General features: G+C 43.7%; 1 protein-coding gene across 1 annotated transcript in view; it reads right to left on the reverse strand.

Annotated features, from left to right (window-relative positions):
• Positions 1–14,936, reverse strand: part of LOC310863077 (semaphorin-3F-like) — a gene marked incomplete at its 5' end in the record, with an annotated part of 20,618 nt that extends 5,682 nt beyond the window's left edge. The window contains 6 exons of the mRNA XM_083771201.1: positions 967–1,189; positions 1,615–1,759; positions 4,000–4,069; positions 7,545–7,659; positions 9,729–9,868; positions 14,897–14,936. Of these exons, the coding sequence (XP_083627327.1) occupies positions 967–1,189; positions 1,615–1,759; positions 4,000–4,069; positions 7,545–7,659; positions 9,729–9,868; positions 14,897–14,936 (733 nt within the window). The remainder of the gene's footprint in view (positions 1–966; positions 1,190–1,614; positions 1,760–3,999; positions 4,070–7,544; positions 7,660–9,728; positions 9,869–14,896) is intronic.
• Positions 14,937–15,556: the final 620 nt, after the last annotated feature.

Raw genomic sequence — 15,556 nt, forward strand, 5'->3', positions numbered from 1 at the left:
CTCCATCTCCATTTTTTCCCCCTGGTTCTCTCCAGAAGCAAAGATTTGAGTTAAAAACTTTGCTTTAAAATAATATATAAATTCTAAGATTTGAACAAATTTGCGTGATCTTTCAAAAATAGCAAATCTACAAGCTCATAGTGTTGCACGCGCTATGAGCTTGTATATCAGCTTTTTTTAATCATGAAAATGTGCTGCTGTATATAGCTAAAATCTAAAATGATGCTTTCCCGGTTTTAATGGGTTAAATTAGGTTCTTAACTTCTTCACACAATTAGAGAATAGACAAATTATTATTTAGATCATACTGTATTTACCCGTTATGTCTCTAGCACATCAATACGGCATGGGAATTCTGGTCAAAATCATATCCGACAATTAAAAATATACAGAGATTTGGTCTGAGAGATGAATAAATCTCATGACATGCGGGTCTGCGGCTCTAATGCCAAATGAATGAGGGTCCTTGATATGAAAAAGATGGAGAAGCAGTGTTCTATTACCACGCTCACGTGTCTGTCTGTCTCCTCCAACCCAGTGATTTGTTTCACAGGATATTGAACTTACTATCTCTTGTTGAACAGCGTTCTTCACAAGCCATTCATCATTATGGCTGACTACAGTGAATTCAGCAGCTGAGGGTGTGTAGTACTGTGTGTGTGTGTGTGTGTGTGTGTGTGTGTGTGTGTGTGTGTGTGTGTGCGACTGTGCGTGCGTGCGGGGGGGGGGGGGGGGGGGGGGGGGGGGGTCTCCCCAACATATGACCCATCTGTGATTAATAGTCTAGCGGGAGAAAGTGTATGAAGTTCCGCCAGACCGAGCGAAGCTAGAGTTACAGAATATTTATAAACCGCTCTACTCTCCATTACGCGATTCATTCTCAAGACTGGACATGGACTTTAAGCTCTACAATGAATGGAATGTGATCAGAGTCATGATGTCATCAGAACAGGGTGAGCCGCTGACCTGTCCCCAGGAACAGCACCTCGTAGCTTCCGTCTGCAGCAGCCACCTGGTCCACCACGATGGTGGTGAACTCATAGTCCACGTTGGTTCTCACCACCAGGGGGCGCTTGTGGAGCGGGTAGATGGCGTTGTGCATGGTGGGGTGGTTCCTCATGAAGTTGATCACCTCGTCGGGGTAGTCCTTTGTGGACTTCATGTTGGGCGTGAAGGTACCTCCGGGACACTGCGTTGACATGAAGCTTATGAGAAACCTGCAACAATAGGCCTGCTCATGACAATAAAACATCAGAAATAATGATAAGAATATTGTTAACCCATTCTGAACGGGGACCCATTTTGGTGTCAGCGTCATGTCATGCTTTAGCTATTGAAAAATAGCAGACCTACAAGCTCGTAGCTCGCCACCGAGTGGCGCGCTACGAGCTTGTAGGTCTGCTATTTTTGAAAAATCGAAGAGTCGACTGACATTTTTAGAATCTGATCTCAGGTCAGAATGGGTTAATCAGACCAGTGTGTGTCCGGTGGAAACCTCGTATGAATCTGATCTCAGGTCAGAATGGGTTAATAATAACAATAATACACTGTGTGTGCGTGTGTGTGTGTGTGTGCTTGCGCGTGTGTGTGTGTGCGTGCGTGTTGGTAGCTCACAGTCCCAGGCCGGGGGTAGGGGATCTTCCCTGTGTAGGCGACCCACTGGTAGTTGGGTCCCTCCTTGTGTGCGAACGGTCCGTTGAAGACCATCCGGATGTCGGCCATGGAGTAGACACACACCGCCGAGCCTTTAAACACAGATCTGAGGGAGCACAATGAGACCACAGCGTGTGGAAACACGTGTTAACTCCTTAACTCTCTGAGATAATTAGCTCCACTCTCCAAATGATTCCATCTCTGTTCTTCATCATCCCCAAACACTCAACAAGCCTCTCACTGGGCCACGCGGCGTGTCGTGAGCTTGTAGAATGCCTATTTCGGGCATTTTATTTAGTTAACCCATTCTGACCCCAGATCAGATTCATACGAGGTTTCCACTAGGACACACACTGGGTCTGATTAACCCGTTCTGACCTGAGATCAGATTCTAAAAATGTCAGTCGTTCTTCGATTTAAAAATAAATAAATAGCAGACCTACAAGCTCGTAGCGCGCCACTCGGTGGCGCGCTATGAGCTTGTAGATCTGCTATTTTTCAACAGCTAAAGCATGACATGATGCCGACACCAAAATGGGTCCCCGTTCAGAATGGGTTAAGTAGTCACATAAGTGGAGCGCTGCAGGGAGAACAATGTCGTGTCTCAAAGAAACTAGGATACCAGGTAAACAAGGAATCTAGCATCCGTCTAAACATTTGTGACAGTTTTCTGCCCACAGTAAAGAACGCTAACACCACCCTGTGCATGAGAACGCTACGGACACCAGAGTCCTTATAGCGGTGCCCGGCTCCATGGCAGAATCATCTAAATGCTAATCTTCAAGAGACATGAATGCATTGTGATATGAATACCTAGTTATTGCTTGCATACACTGGTAGCCAAAGTGCCAATACTATATTTTTGGAGTGAAAAGAAACCCAACGTTTCGGCAGGGTATGGTTACCCTTGTGAACCTTAATGACATGCCCAAAATAAGTACGCCAGGGTGAGAGTGGTTAAGCTTAATTCATTCTTTACTTTACTACATCATGATGCACACGAGCATGGTCTCCAACAGACACTACCACAGCCCAGCTGTTTGACACACTGACACACAAACACCCACATAGTGCTGCTAATCACCAGAGCCCAGTATCTGGCTGCTGCGTGTGGTGGGTGGATGTGTTTGTAGCTCCTGTCAGAGGTCTCTATCATTAGCATCAAGCAGGCTTTAAATGGGCTTGGAGCCTGCAGAGAGAATGGCGGCAATAACAGCATTTGTTTCCTCAAATCCGTTTATCAAAGTATGCTTATTACGGCTATTACGGCTAGCCACAGCGCCCTGCGTGTGCACGGTAATGAGCAGACATCTCTTTAGACTTCACCTCACGCCCTAACACTCATCTCTCCTCCTATCCCTTCTTCATACCTTTGTTTGATAGATGCAGAGATATCTCTCCTGTCACTTGTTCTTGTGTTTTGTTATTTAGATGAAACAGCAAAGGGCTTCACACCAGTGTTGGTGAGGTGCTGGCCTAAGGCAGTACATGAGTAGAAATGAGAAAAAGGCCACGACGCTGTATATTTATTGACTAGAACGTTTTCACATCCAACGTTTCCACCTAGGTCGTCTTCTTCAGGGAAGTTATTTATATTTGCACAAATGTTAAGAATGCCATTTAGATAGCAGCGCGTTGTTAAGACAGATGCTAGGTTCATTGTTTACTTGGTATCCTACTTTCTGTCAGGCACTACATTGTTCTCCCTGCGCTCTCTTCACAGACAGCATGTGACTATAGCGGTGCTACGCTGTTTAGTGACTACTTATACTCTGCTCATTTACATCTGGCATTTGCAAAATGCTCTGGAATAAGACTGTCTGCTAAATGCCGAAATAGTCAATTGCAATCTGGCAATGCCATTGTCTGCTTTGCTTCCTTGAATGGTAGAGGTCTGTGGTGAGCCACAGCTCCGTGTTAAAGGACTGCAGCAAGCCCCCCCCCGCTGGGCACTAGACTGACTTCCTGAGCTGCCTTTGTAGTGGCGTTCAATCAGACGCTGTTTCAATAACAGAGAGAAGCAGGTGCCTCAAAAGGCTGAGCAAATTCAGATGGGAACTAAAATCTACTCCCGTCAGCAGGTTTGCTTCTAGCGGATCACAGCTGAGTCATGGTAGTGGAGGTGGTGGGTAGATCTGGAGCCTGGTCTACGTGCCCAAGTGTCCCTGAGCAAGGCACTTAACCCCTAACTGCTCCCCCTGGGTGCTGTGATAATAAGCGTCCGAAGCTCCTAATAGTCAGAATGGGTAAATGCCTTTGTATGGGAAAACACAACAACAACTACATTGGCGTGTTATTATTATTATTATTATTAGGAGAAAGTGTACAGGAATCATAATCACCTACCCTGAAACTGAGAATACTCCATATATGACAGGATTCTTGTTGTCTTGAGTTGTCTGGATGTAAACGTCCCCTATAATAAGACATAACACCATCATGCTGTAATTAGACAATACTGTTCACAAACATTCACAACAATGACCATATAAGGCAAATAGTGTGACCGACAGAGTGACATAGAAAGTCAATAGTGAGTTCTGTGAAGCCTTATTCATACCCTGTCGTAGAATGACCTCACCAAAAGAGCAGATCCGCTGTTTCCACGCAAACTAGAGATAAACTGTCTGTCTTTCAAAGTCTTCATTATTTCTCCCATTACTCCTGGGATCCTTCAACTACACTGAGGCATTGAGGCTAATAATGACAATCATGACATAGTGATTATTTTTTTGACTTCTACACGAGGCAGGTTGTGTGTGTGTGTGTGTGTGTGTGTGTGTGTGTGTGTGTGTGTGTGTGTGTGTGTGTGTGTGTGTGTGTGTGTGTCTTGGAATGGACCACCAGTTGGACAACAGTGTTTCACAGCGGTCCTCAGTCCAAACTCTCCCAGAAGTGAAACTATAGTGCTCGAGTCCCAGCGGGGAATACATGTGAAATGGAGCCCCTCTCTGGTGTAAGGTGGCTTTAATAGGAGCCATATGTACGCAGCCACTCTACGGGGCTGAATCCTGTGAACCCTCTGACGGCTTAATAAATGAGAAAAGCACAGAGAAATAATAAGGGGAGGAACATTGAGATCAATTTGAAGTAGACTACCAGAATTGAACGGAATGACACTTGAAAAACACAGTTCCAATGAACACTCTCCATCAGGGGAATGGAGTCAGAGGAGCATCACCTGGTGCATGTGCAGCGAAACCCTTCACTAGGTTACATTTTACACTCTCTCTGGCTTTGACAATTAAATATACTATAATGAATCAACCTGAAAGAAAAGGCAAAAATATATCTTTTTTTATAATAAACTAAAACAGGTCTGATTAGGCCCTATTTTATAGATAAAGACACACATTGTGATTGGCCAGAAGGAGCCATGTGAGATGTCTGATGACGTATGATGATAAGAGCGCCCCTCACTTCAAACGGGTGGGCTTTGATTTTTTTATAATTGATTAAATCAATTAGATTGCGTTAAGTGTTGCAGCCCTATAAGCAAGACTACATCTCCACAAGTCACTGGAAATGCCAATCACCATGAATATCTAATAATAAGATCAGGCATGAAATCCAGGCCTCTAGCGTTTATAACCTGGGTCCTTTTTCATGGTCATTTACCAAGCAGGAAGCAAGACATTAATCTGACACACTCCACAGCCATCAAGAAACCCTAGCCGCCCTTTCACATGCATCTCTACGTCATCTTTGGACCTAAGCATGTGGAGGAACACGCCATACATATGCATCTCTACGTCATCTTTGGACCTAAGCATGTGGAGGAACACGCCATACATATGCATCTCTACGTCATCTTTGGACCTAAGCATGTGGAGGAACACGCCATACATACCAAGCATGTGGAGGAACACGCCATACATATGCATTATGCAACACCAACACGGCATGCACGTTTTCAGGCTAAAGGAAGATACTTGCGGTCAAAGATGGCATTATCCAGGCTTAACAACCAATTTAGACCTGAGGCCCATTCTAACGATGCCTTCTAAAACCTAACCTAAGGTTTCTGAAAACCTCATAGCTCAAAATGAGCTTGTAGATCTGCTATTTTTCAATAGCTAAAGCATAACATGATGCCGACACCAAAATGGGTTCCCGTTCAGAATGGCTTAACTAAGCACATTCACTCAAGTATACCGTTTACTCAGTACAGTTTTGAGGTACAATGACTTACTTTATTTCAAGCGTATTGACGTACTCATGCTCATGTATTTCTACATTGCTGCATGGTTAGTTCTATAGAGTACTTCTTCCACCTCTGCCTCATACTCTGCGGTCCCACTCCTCTCCTCTGGCTGCAAAGACTAAATGCATTCACCATGTCTCCCACAGCCAAAGGTACTTCCTCCACATCTGAATGCACTCGAGCGGCTCCCCTGGGCCCCTCATAGAAGCACTCTGATGCCTCCGCTGGGCTCCATCAGGACAGCCGGAGCTGGAGACACCGTTCATTTCTTCAAGAATGACTTGTGGGAAGGCAGAGCGCACATAGGACCTTTTACACATCCTGTACCTCGGGAGATTCAAGCCTATGACCTCAACCATGCACGCCTCTGTCTGTACTCAGACTGTAAGTCTGACCCGTTGACCCGTGGATGAGCTGCTAAAAGCACCGTGATGTTGACGGAGGATGAGGAAAAGGGACATCATGTTTTGACGTTCACAACGAGTGTTGCTCCGTTCCCATCAAGGTGGCTTTACATCTGCTCTGTTTAAACCTACGTATGAAGAATAGCATTCGCAATGTCGCAGTCAGGTGGAAACCTTGTAGCGTTACATTTCAGGAAATGGGAAAACAAACCTGTGTCCCAATGGATCCAATGTAGCTATTAAAACGAACACACCAAGTACGCCCCGAGTAACGTGTAATCTCTCAAGGCAGATTCAGAGCTTGGCAGCTGAAATTGTCAGCTACCTCCTATCAAATAAAATGTAACAACCCCTCCCCCCCCCCTCCTAATACAATCTAATAAAAAATGAATAAATACAAATTATGTCTTGCAGGCATTGTTACACATGGGTAGTCGAGGGCTGTCATGTGAGTCTTTCTAGTAGGACGTAGAGTAACACGTAGTGCGGAGTCACATACTGTGTCAAATATCTAACATCACAGGAGCAGTAGCAACGCAGAGCGCTTCTAAAAACCATGAGCTTTGCAGAAAGTTAACTATTAATAACAAGTGGGTGTGAAGTTTTGTCTTACTGTGCCGTACGTATAGTGGTTCATTTTGAACTCTCACTATCTCAACCCATTACCGTAGTCATAAGCATGAATTAGGCTTAACCACAAGGACCGCAGCATCCCTGTTCTAGGCATGTCATAGGTGAAAACAGGCAGATATTCTAACGTGTGCTGTAGATGGAAAGAAGAAGGGGACCAAGTGTAGTGAGTTTGTAGATCTAACATTTTTTGCTAAATGTGCAATGTTTTGGTGACTTCTTGTCCTGTTTCTACTGCTTTTAGTAGTGCTTTATAGGGTGACTTTTTAAAATATAATTATTGAGCCATTTCTGTTTTTTATGTACTGTTTTCCCCATGCATGTACCTGAACAGTGCATCTACATTTTGCTAAATTAGAAATAACCGTTTGCCTACAATGACATGGACCACAGAGAGGGAGAAAGCCTTGAATGAGTCAATATAGAGCAGACCAGTGGTTGAATGGACCTGGATATTCATTCAGACCAGTGGTTGAATGGACCTGGATATTCATTCAGACCAGTGGTTGAATGGACCTGGATATTCATTCAGACCAGTGGTTGAATGGACCTGGATATTCATTCAGACCAGTGGTTGAATGGACCTGGATATTCATTCAAACTGCTGACAGGAGGCGGTTGATAAGTGCCATAATATGATGATCCAAACTCACTGAGCTCATCAAAGTGCGTCTCGATGCCATCGGCTCCAGGCACGGAGCAGATGAGACGGGCCTTCAGGAAGGTGCTCCACTTGTTGACCAGACAGCAGTGTCCGCCGTCGTCATTCTGTGGGGACACAAACACAGGACACAGGTATGGTCACACACACACACACACACACACACACACACACACACACGATGACAAAGGAAGGGATGTCCGCACACTGAATTGCAGCTCCCAGGAAGATTCTTTATTTGGAACAACGTTTTGACCACTGTGGGAATTCCTCAGGTATGAGTATACAACACCAAGAGGCGTATTATATACAACAGCATATGGGCAGGTCTCCAGATCACCAGCTCTTGGCCTTGTGGTTAGAGTGTCCGCCCTGAGACTGGGAGGTCGGGGTTCGATCCCCGGCCGGGTCATACCAAAGACTGTAAAAATGGGACCCAATGCCTCCCTGCTTGACACTCAGCATCAAGGGTTGGATTGGGGGGGTAAGTCCCTGCGACATACTAGCGTCATGTCCAGGGGGTGTACTTGTACATCAAGCTGCCTCACGCTACAGAAACAGGAGATAGGCTCCTGCCCCTATGGGCCTCATGGCTACTTACTATATGGGCTGGTCCAAGTGTTTCCCTGAACAAATGATGGTCGTGATCCATTTTTAGGTTGTAGACACATTTCTATGGGTCATGTCGTTTCCTACAAAATAAATTAATTCTAACAAAACATTTTGCAAAACATTTGCAAAAAAAATAAATTACTGACACGTGCAATGTTGTTGTTGTTGTTGTTGCGCACATTGAGAGCTTGCTATTTTCACTATTAAATAGAGCTTTAGTGGTCAATTCATAATGTATTTGTTGTACGTTTTAGGTGGAAAATCTATCTTTGGGGTTTGGAGGTGAAAAGGTTTGGGAATCCCTGGACTGGTCGCTCCATCCATCGGCAGGCTGACCAACAGCTGTTTAAGACAATAGTCCAAAGGATCAGTCAGCACTGGAGGGGATGTGTGAATAAACTCCAGCTTGGTGCGTCAGCCCCACTCGCCCATCTGTTAGGGATGCTCGCCAACTTCCACTACGAACCCAGGGGACATGATTAATGAGCCACAAACCTTAACACATTACATAGAGCCTGGAAGATTTACACAACTGGAGAAACAGGGAGTTTTGTGTTTACCGTTATACTCTCAATGGAGGAAGGGAGTTCTATTTTTGCCCACATTACTATGTCCTTATAAAGCTACACATTCTGTTATCCTGCATTATCCTGGGATCTATGTGTTTTGCAGCCTATATTCTTTGCTTAATTATATACTTTAGGGCTGTGTCATCTTGCCGGCTTCAGCTGCAGAAGGAAAAGTCTCCTGACAAACAGGACTAGTGTCTCTGTGGTAATGTGAGGACAGAGTCTGAAGGTTTGGACACTGTCCCTTATAGTGCCCCTCTGCTGTGATAAACACAAATCACTGAATGTTTATGTATGCATATAGACTGGGGACTGAAGTAGAACTTATACTGCATCGTGCCACAGTGATGCTTGCAAAGAAGAAATGATATTCTTCCATTTCTTCCAAGTGACCATTGTAATAATATGGAGTATAGAGCTTGAGGTATGCTGCCCTTTCTCACATGCTGGTGTCGTGTACTGATAATACCAAACCAAATGCTGACAACATACCATGTTGCAACACGTCGGAAGCACTTTTTTCACATGCATTCTTTTTGTCTATTTTTGACACTGCTACGCATCAAAGTACATACAGTATACACGTCATGCTTCAATTAGTCTTTTAGCTAGCCCTCCAATCTTTGGTCATCTCTGAATTGAGCAAGATTTGGGGTCAGGAACGCCATCCTGGGATCCGAGGTTAGGCTTTTAGGTCAACTCCGTCAGTCAGTGAAACAGTCACAACTCCCCCCCCCCCCCCCCCCCCTGCAATGGAATGTTTTCCTCACTTGGCTTTGAGGAAACGTAAAAAGCCAAAGGGTTTTGTTTGGTTTTATGGCTGCAGAGTGGTGTGTAGCTTACTCTACAGCGGTAATTACTCATGGTGAGTAAGCACAACGGGGAACGGGGATTTCTGGATCACTGTGAGGCTGAGAGAGACCAACACACGCAGCTATAAAAACCTTTTGTTATATTTCAAATAATATGAGGCTTTTGGTTGAGATGAAACTCACCAGACAGATCCTCCCTATGCGGGACTGGGCCATGGGACTCTGACCCATCTCTGAGGCTTTCTCCCGGAAGAAAAAGTAGAGCTTGTCGTCATTCTTCTCGGCACTGTATGGGATGAGATGCGCATGGATGAACGTGGGATCTGTTAAAGGGGAGAGAGGGAGACATGGAATGAGCTGTTAAGATGTAGATGAGGCACAGACGTATCGCTATAGGGATGGGATCCTTTGGGATTTTAAAGATTCAGATTCCTTAACCCATTCTGACCGGGCACCCATTTTGGTGTTGGCATCATGTTATGCTTTAGCTATTGAAAACGCACCCATTTTGGTGTTGGCATCATGTTATGCTTTAGCTATTGAAAACGCACCCATTTTGGTGTTGGCATCATGTTATGCTTTAGCTATTGAAAACGCACCCATTTTGGTGTTGGCATCATGTTATGCTTTAGCTATTGAAAACGCACCCATTTTGGTGTCAGCATCATGTTATGCTTTAGCTATTGAAAACGCACCCATTTTGGTGTCGGCATCATGTTATGCTTTAGCTATTGAAAACGCACCCATTTTGGTGTTGGCATCATGTTATGCTTTAGCTATTGAAAACGCACCCATTTTGGTGTTGGCATCATGTTATGCTTTAGCTATTGAAAACGCACCCATTTTGGTGTTGGCATCATGTTATGCTTTAGCTATTGAAAACGCACCCATTTTGGTGTTGGCATCATGTTATGCTTTAGCTATTGAAAACGCACCCATTTTGGTGTTGGCATCATGTTATGCTTTAGCTATTGAAAACGCACCCATTTTGGTGTCGGCATCATGTTATGCTTTAGCTATTGAAAACGCACCCATTTTGGTGTCGGCATCATGTTATGCTTTAGCTATTGAAAACGCACCCATTTTGGTGTCGGCATCATGTTATGCTTTAGCTATTGAAAACGCACCCATTTTGGTGTTGGCATCATGTTATGCTTTAGCTATTGAAAACGCACCCATTTTGGTGTCAGCATCATGTTATGCTTTAGCTATTGAAAACGCACCCATTTTGGTGTTGGCATCATGTTATGCTTTAGCTATTGAAAACGCACCCATTTTGGTGTTGGCATCATGTTATGCTTTAGCTATTGAAAACGCACCCATTTTGGTGTCCGCATCATGTTATGCTTTAGCTATTGAAAACGCACCCATTTTGGTGTTGGCATCATGTTATGCTTTAGCTATTGAAAACGCACCCATTTTGGTGTTGGCATCATGTTATGCTTTAGCTATTGAAAACGCACCCATTTTGGTGTCGGCATCATGTTATGCTTTAGCTATTGAAAACGCACCCATTTTGGTGTTGGCATCATGTTATGCTTTAGCTATTGAAAACGCACCCATTTTGGTGTTGGCATCATGTTATGCTTTAGCTATTGAAAACGCACCCATTTTGGTGTTGGCATCATGTTATGCTTTAGCTATTGAAAACGCACCCATTTTGGTGTCAGCATCATGTTATGCTTTAGCTATTGAAAACGCACCCATTTTGGTGTCGGCATCATGTTATGCTTTAGCTATTGAAAACGCACCCATTTTGGTGTCGGCATCATGTTATGCTTTAGCTATTGAAAACGCACCCATTTTGGTGTTGGCATCATGTTATGCTTTAGCTATTGAAAACGCACCCATTTTGGTGTCAGCATCATGTTATGCTTTAGCTATTGAAAACGCACCCATTTTGGTGTTGGCATCATGTTATGCTTTAGCTATTGAAAACGCACCCATTTTGGTGTCCGCATCATGTTATGCTTTAGCTATTGAAAACGCACCCATTTTGGTGTTGGCATCATGTTATGCTTTAGCTATTGAAAACGCACCCATTTTGGTGTTGGCATCATGTTATGCTTTAGCTATTGAAAACGCACCCATTTTGGTGTCGGCATCATGTTATGCTTTAGCTATTGAAAATGCACCCATTTTGGTGTTGGCATCATGTTATGCTTTAGCTATTGAAAACGCACCCATTTTGGTGTTGGCATCATGTTATGCTTTAGCTATTGAAAACGCACCCATTTTGGTGTCAGCATCATGTTATGCTTTAGCTATTGAAAACGCACCCATTTTGGTGTCGGCATCATGTTATGCTTTAGCTATTGAAAACGCACCCATTTTGGTGTCGGCATCATGTTATGCTTTAGCTATTGAAAACGCACCCATTTTGGTGTTGGCATCATGTTATGCTTTAGCTATTGAAAACGCACCCATTTTGGTGTCGGCATCATGTTATGCTTTAGCTATTGAAAACGCACCCATTTTGGTGTCGGCATCATGTTATGCTTTAGCTATTGAAAACGCACCCATTTTGGTGTTGGCATCATGTCGTGCTTTAGCTATTGAAAACGCACCCATTTTGGTGTCGGCATCATGTTATGCTTTAGCTATTGAAAACGCACCCATTTTGGTGTTGGCATCATGTTATGCTTTAGCTATTGAAAACGCACCCATTTTGGTGTCGGCATCATGTTATGCTTTAGCTATTGAAAACGCACCCATTTTGGTGTTGGCATCATGTTATGCTTTAGCTATTGAAAACGCACCCATTTTGGTGTTGGCATCATGTTATGCTTTAGCTATTGAAAACGCACCCATTTTGGTGTCGGCATCATGTTATGCTTTAGCTATTGAAAACGCACCCATTTTGGTGTTGGCATCATGTTATGCTTTAGCTATTGAAAACGCACCCATTTTGGTGTCGGCATCATGTTATGCTTTAGCTATTGAAAACGCACCCATTTTGGTGTCGGCATCATGTTATGCTTTAGCTATTGAAAACGCACCCATTTTGGTGTCCGCATCATGTTATGCTTTAGCTATTGAAAACGCACCCATTTTGGTGTCCGCATCATGTTATGCTTTAGCTATTGAAAACGCACCCATTTTGGTGTTGGCATCATGTTATGCTTTAGCTATTGAAAACGCACCCATTTTGGTGTCGGCATCATGTTATGCTTTAGCTATTGAAAACGCACCCATTTTGGTGTCGGCATCATGTTATGCTTTAGCTATTGAAAACGCACCCATTTTGGTGTCCGCATCATGTTATGCTTTAGCTATTGAAAACGCACCCATTTTGGTGTCGGCATCATGTTATGCTTTAGCTATTGAAAACGCACCCATTTTGGTGTTGGCATCATGTTATGCTTTAGCTATTGAAAACGCACCCATTTTGGTGTCGGCATCATGTTATGCTTTAGCTATTGAAAACGCACCCATTTTGGTGTTGGCATCATGTTATGCTTTAGCTATTGAAAACGCACCCATTTTGGTGTTGGCATCATGTTATGCTTTAGCTATTGAAAACGCACCCATTTTGGTGTCGGCATCATGTTATGCTTTAGCTATTGAAAACGCACCCATTTTGGTGTTGGCATCATGTCGTGCTTTAGCTATTGAAAACGCACCCATTTTGGTGTTGGCATCATGTTATGCTTTAGCTATTGAAAACGCACCCATTTTGGTGTTGGCATCATGTTATGCTTTAGCTATTGAAAACGCACCCATTTTGGTGTCGGCATCATGTTATGCTTTAGCTATTGAAAACGCACCCATTTTGGTGTTGGCATCATGTTATGCTTTAGCTATTGAAAACGCACCCATTTTGGTGTTGGCATCATGTTATGCTTTAGCTATTGAAAACGCACCCATTTTGGTGTCGGCATCATGTTATGCTTTAGCTATTGAAAACGCACCCATTTTGGTGTTGGCATCATGTTATGCTTTAGCTATTGAAAACGCACCCATTTTGGTGTCGGCATCATGTTATGCTTTAGCTATTGAAAACGCACCCATTTTGGTGTCGGCATCATGTTATGCTTTAGCTATTGAAAACGCACCCATTTTGGTGTCCGCATCATGTTATGCTTTAGCTATTGAAAACGCACCCATTTTGGTGTCCGCATCATGTTATGCTTTAGCTATTGAAAACGCACCCATTTTGGTGTTGGCATCATGTTATGCTTTAGCTATTGAAAACGCACCCATTTTGGTGTTGGCATCATGTTATGCTTTAGCTATTGAAAACGCACCCATTTTGGTGTTGGCATCATGTTATGCTTTAGCTATTGAAAAATAGCAGATCTACAAGCTCATATCGCGCCACCGAGTGGCGCGATACGAGCTTGTAGGTCTGCTATTTTTTTTTAAATTGAAGAGCGACTGACATTTTTAGAATCTGATCTCAGGTCAGAATGGGTTCATCAGACCAGTGTGTGTCCAGTGGAAACCTCGTATGAATATGATCTCAGGTCAGAATGGGTTCATCAGACCAGTGTGTGTCCAGTGGAATCCTCGTATGAATCTGATCTCAGGTCAGAATGGGTTCATCAGACCAGTGTGTGTCCAGTGGAAACCTCGTATGAATCTGATCTCAGGTCAGAATGGTTTAAAGAAATAACCATAAAAAGTAGGAGAAAGAAATGTTGAAAATAGCCGATCTACAACGTCTCGACACGTCACGCAGCGACGGCTTATTGGAGCCTTTTTCTAATTTGCTCCTTATCTCTTGCACACCCTGGCTGCCCCCCCCCACTTTGAAAAGCATCAGTGTGGCGTTTATATACAGCAGTCAGTCAAATAAGTGAACCAGGACCTACGGTACATTTGATAGACTAATGCTGATCAATGATTTAGTGCTAAAGCCTACATTTTATTAACCCATTCTGACCTGAGATCAGATTCTAAAAATGTCTTCTACATCCTGACAGTTTTCTGAAAAAGCTATGTTTCTATGTCAGTCGCTCTTCGATTTTTCAAAAAAGTAGCAGACCTACAAGCTCATAGCGCGCCACTCGAGCTTGTAGTATTTTTCAATAGCTAAAGCAGAACGTAATGCTAACACCAAAAGGGGTGCCCGCGCAAAATGGGTTAAAACACAATCCATGCCAGTACATTACAATAGAAACGCAGACCAGGTGCCAGCGTTTCTATTGACGTCCTGGCACAGGGGGTTATAGTGCTCAAAACGTAACCTGACGTTCCTTGGCTTGGCTTGGCTTGGCTTAATGCAATTACGATCCAAGACACATCTTTTGCGCCAATCAAGTAAAGCTATGGAAAACTGAACCGTAAAAGTATTATGCCGATACCAAATACCTCATTCATTCGGGGAAATATTGGGGCACAATTAACACCATCGGGGCCCATGACCGTCAAGTTCAAGTGCACGGTCATGTGCCCCGAGACGGAGATTGATAATCTCAAATTAGTGCTATATGAAAACTGATGGCATCGCTCTACAGCCTAGAGGCGCTTGCTGACGATGGGCACATTTTATTAATGGATTAAATAGGGCCGGGCCCTCAAGGTGTTTTAACACATCCCAACCTAAAAGAAATACGGTGAAACTTGAATAATTAATAAAATGCTGTTGAACTGAAAACTACGGAGCCCCTGAATGGCCATGCATTCAAAATATATTTTATCTTGTACGTACGAGATAATATCTTGTACGGACGAGATATTATCTTGTACGTACAAGATAAAATATATTTTGAATTCATGGCCATTCACGGGCTCCGTAGTAAACTGGTTGTGAATGGTGCATAATTTCACACCATGGTTTAAAATAAAAACAAAAACAAAACATTCCAAATTACCATTAAAGGGATCCACATGACAAATGACAGACCTTGGAGGATGCTGAACCTTCCCCAGGGGAGCGCTGCTCCAGATATCCTCCCAGCTCATGGTGGAGCTCCGTGAGGCCCGTAGTGGAGAGGCCATACTGGGCGGAGAGAGGTGACGCCTCCCCGGGCGTCTGGCCGCTCAGGCCAGGGTGGGAGTGCAGGAGG

Source organism: Protomyctophum parallelum (genome assembly GCF_964188405.1).
Source record: "Protomyctophum parallelum genome assembly, chromosome: 8".
Classification (NCBI taxonomy): Eukaryota; Metazoa; Chordata; class Actinopteri; order Myctophiformes; family Myctophidae; genus Protomyctophum; species Protomyctophum parallelum.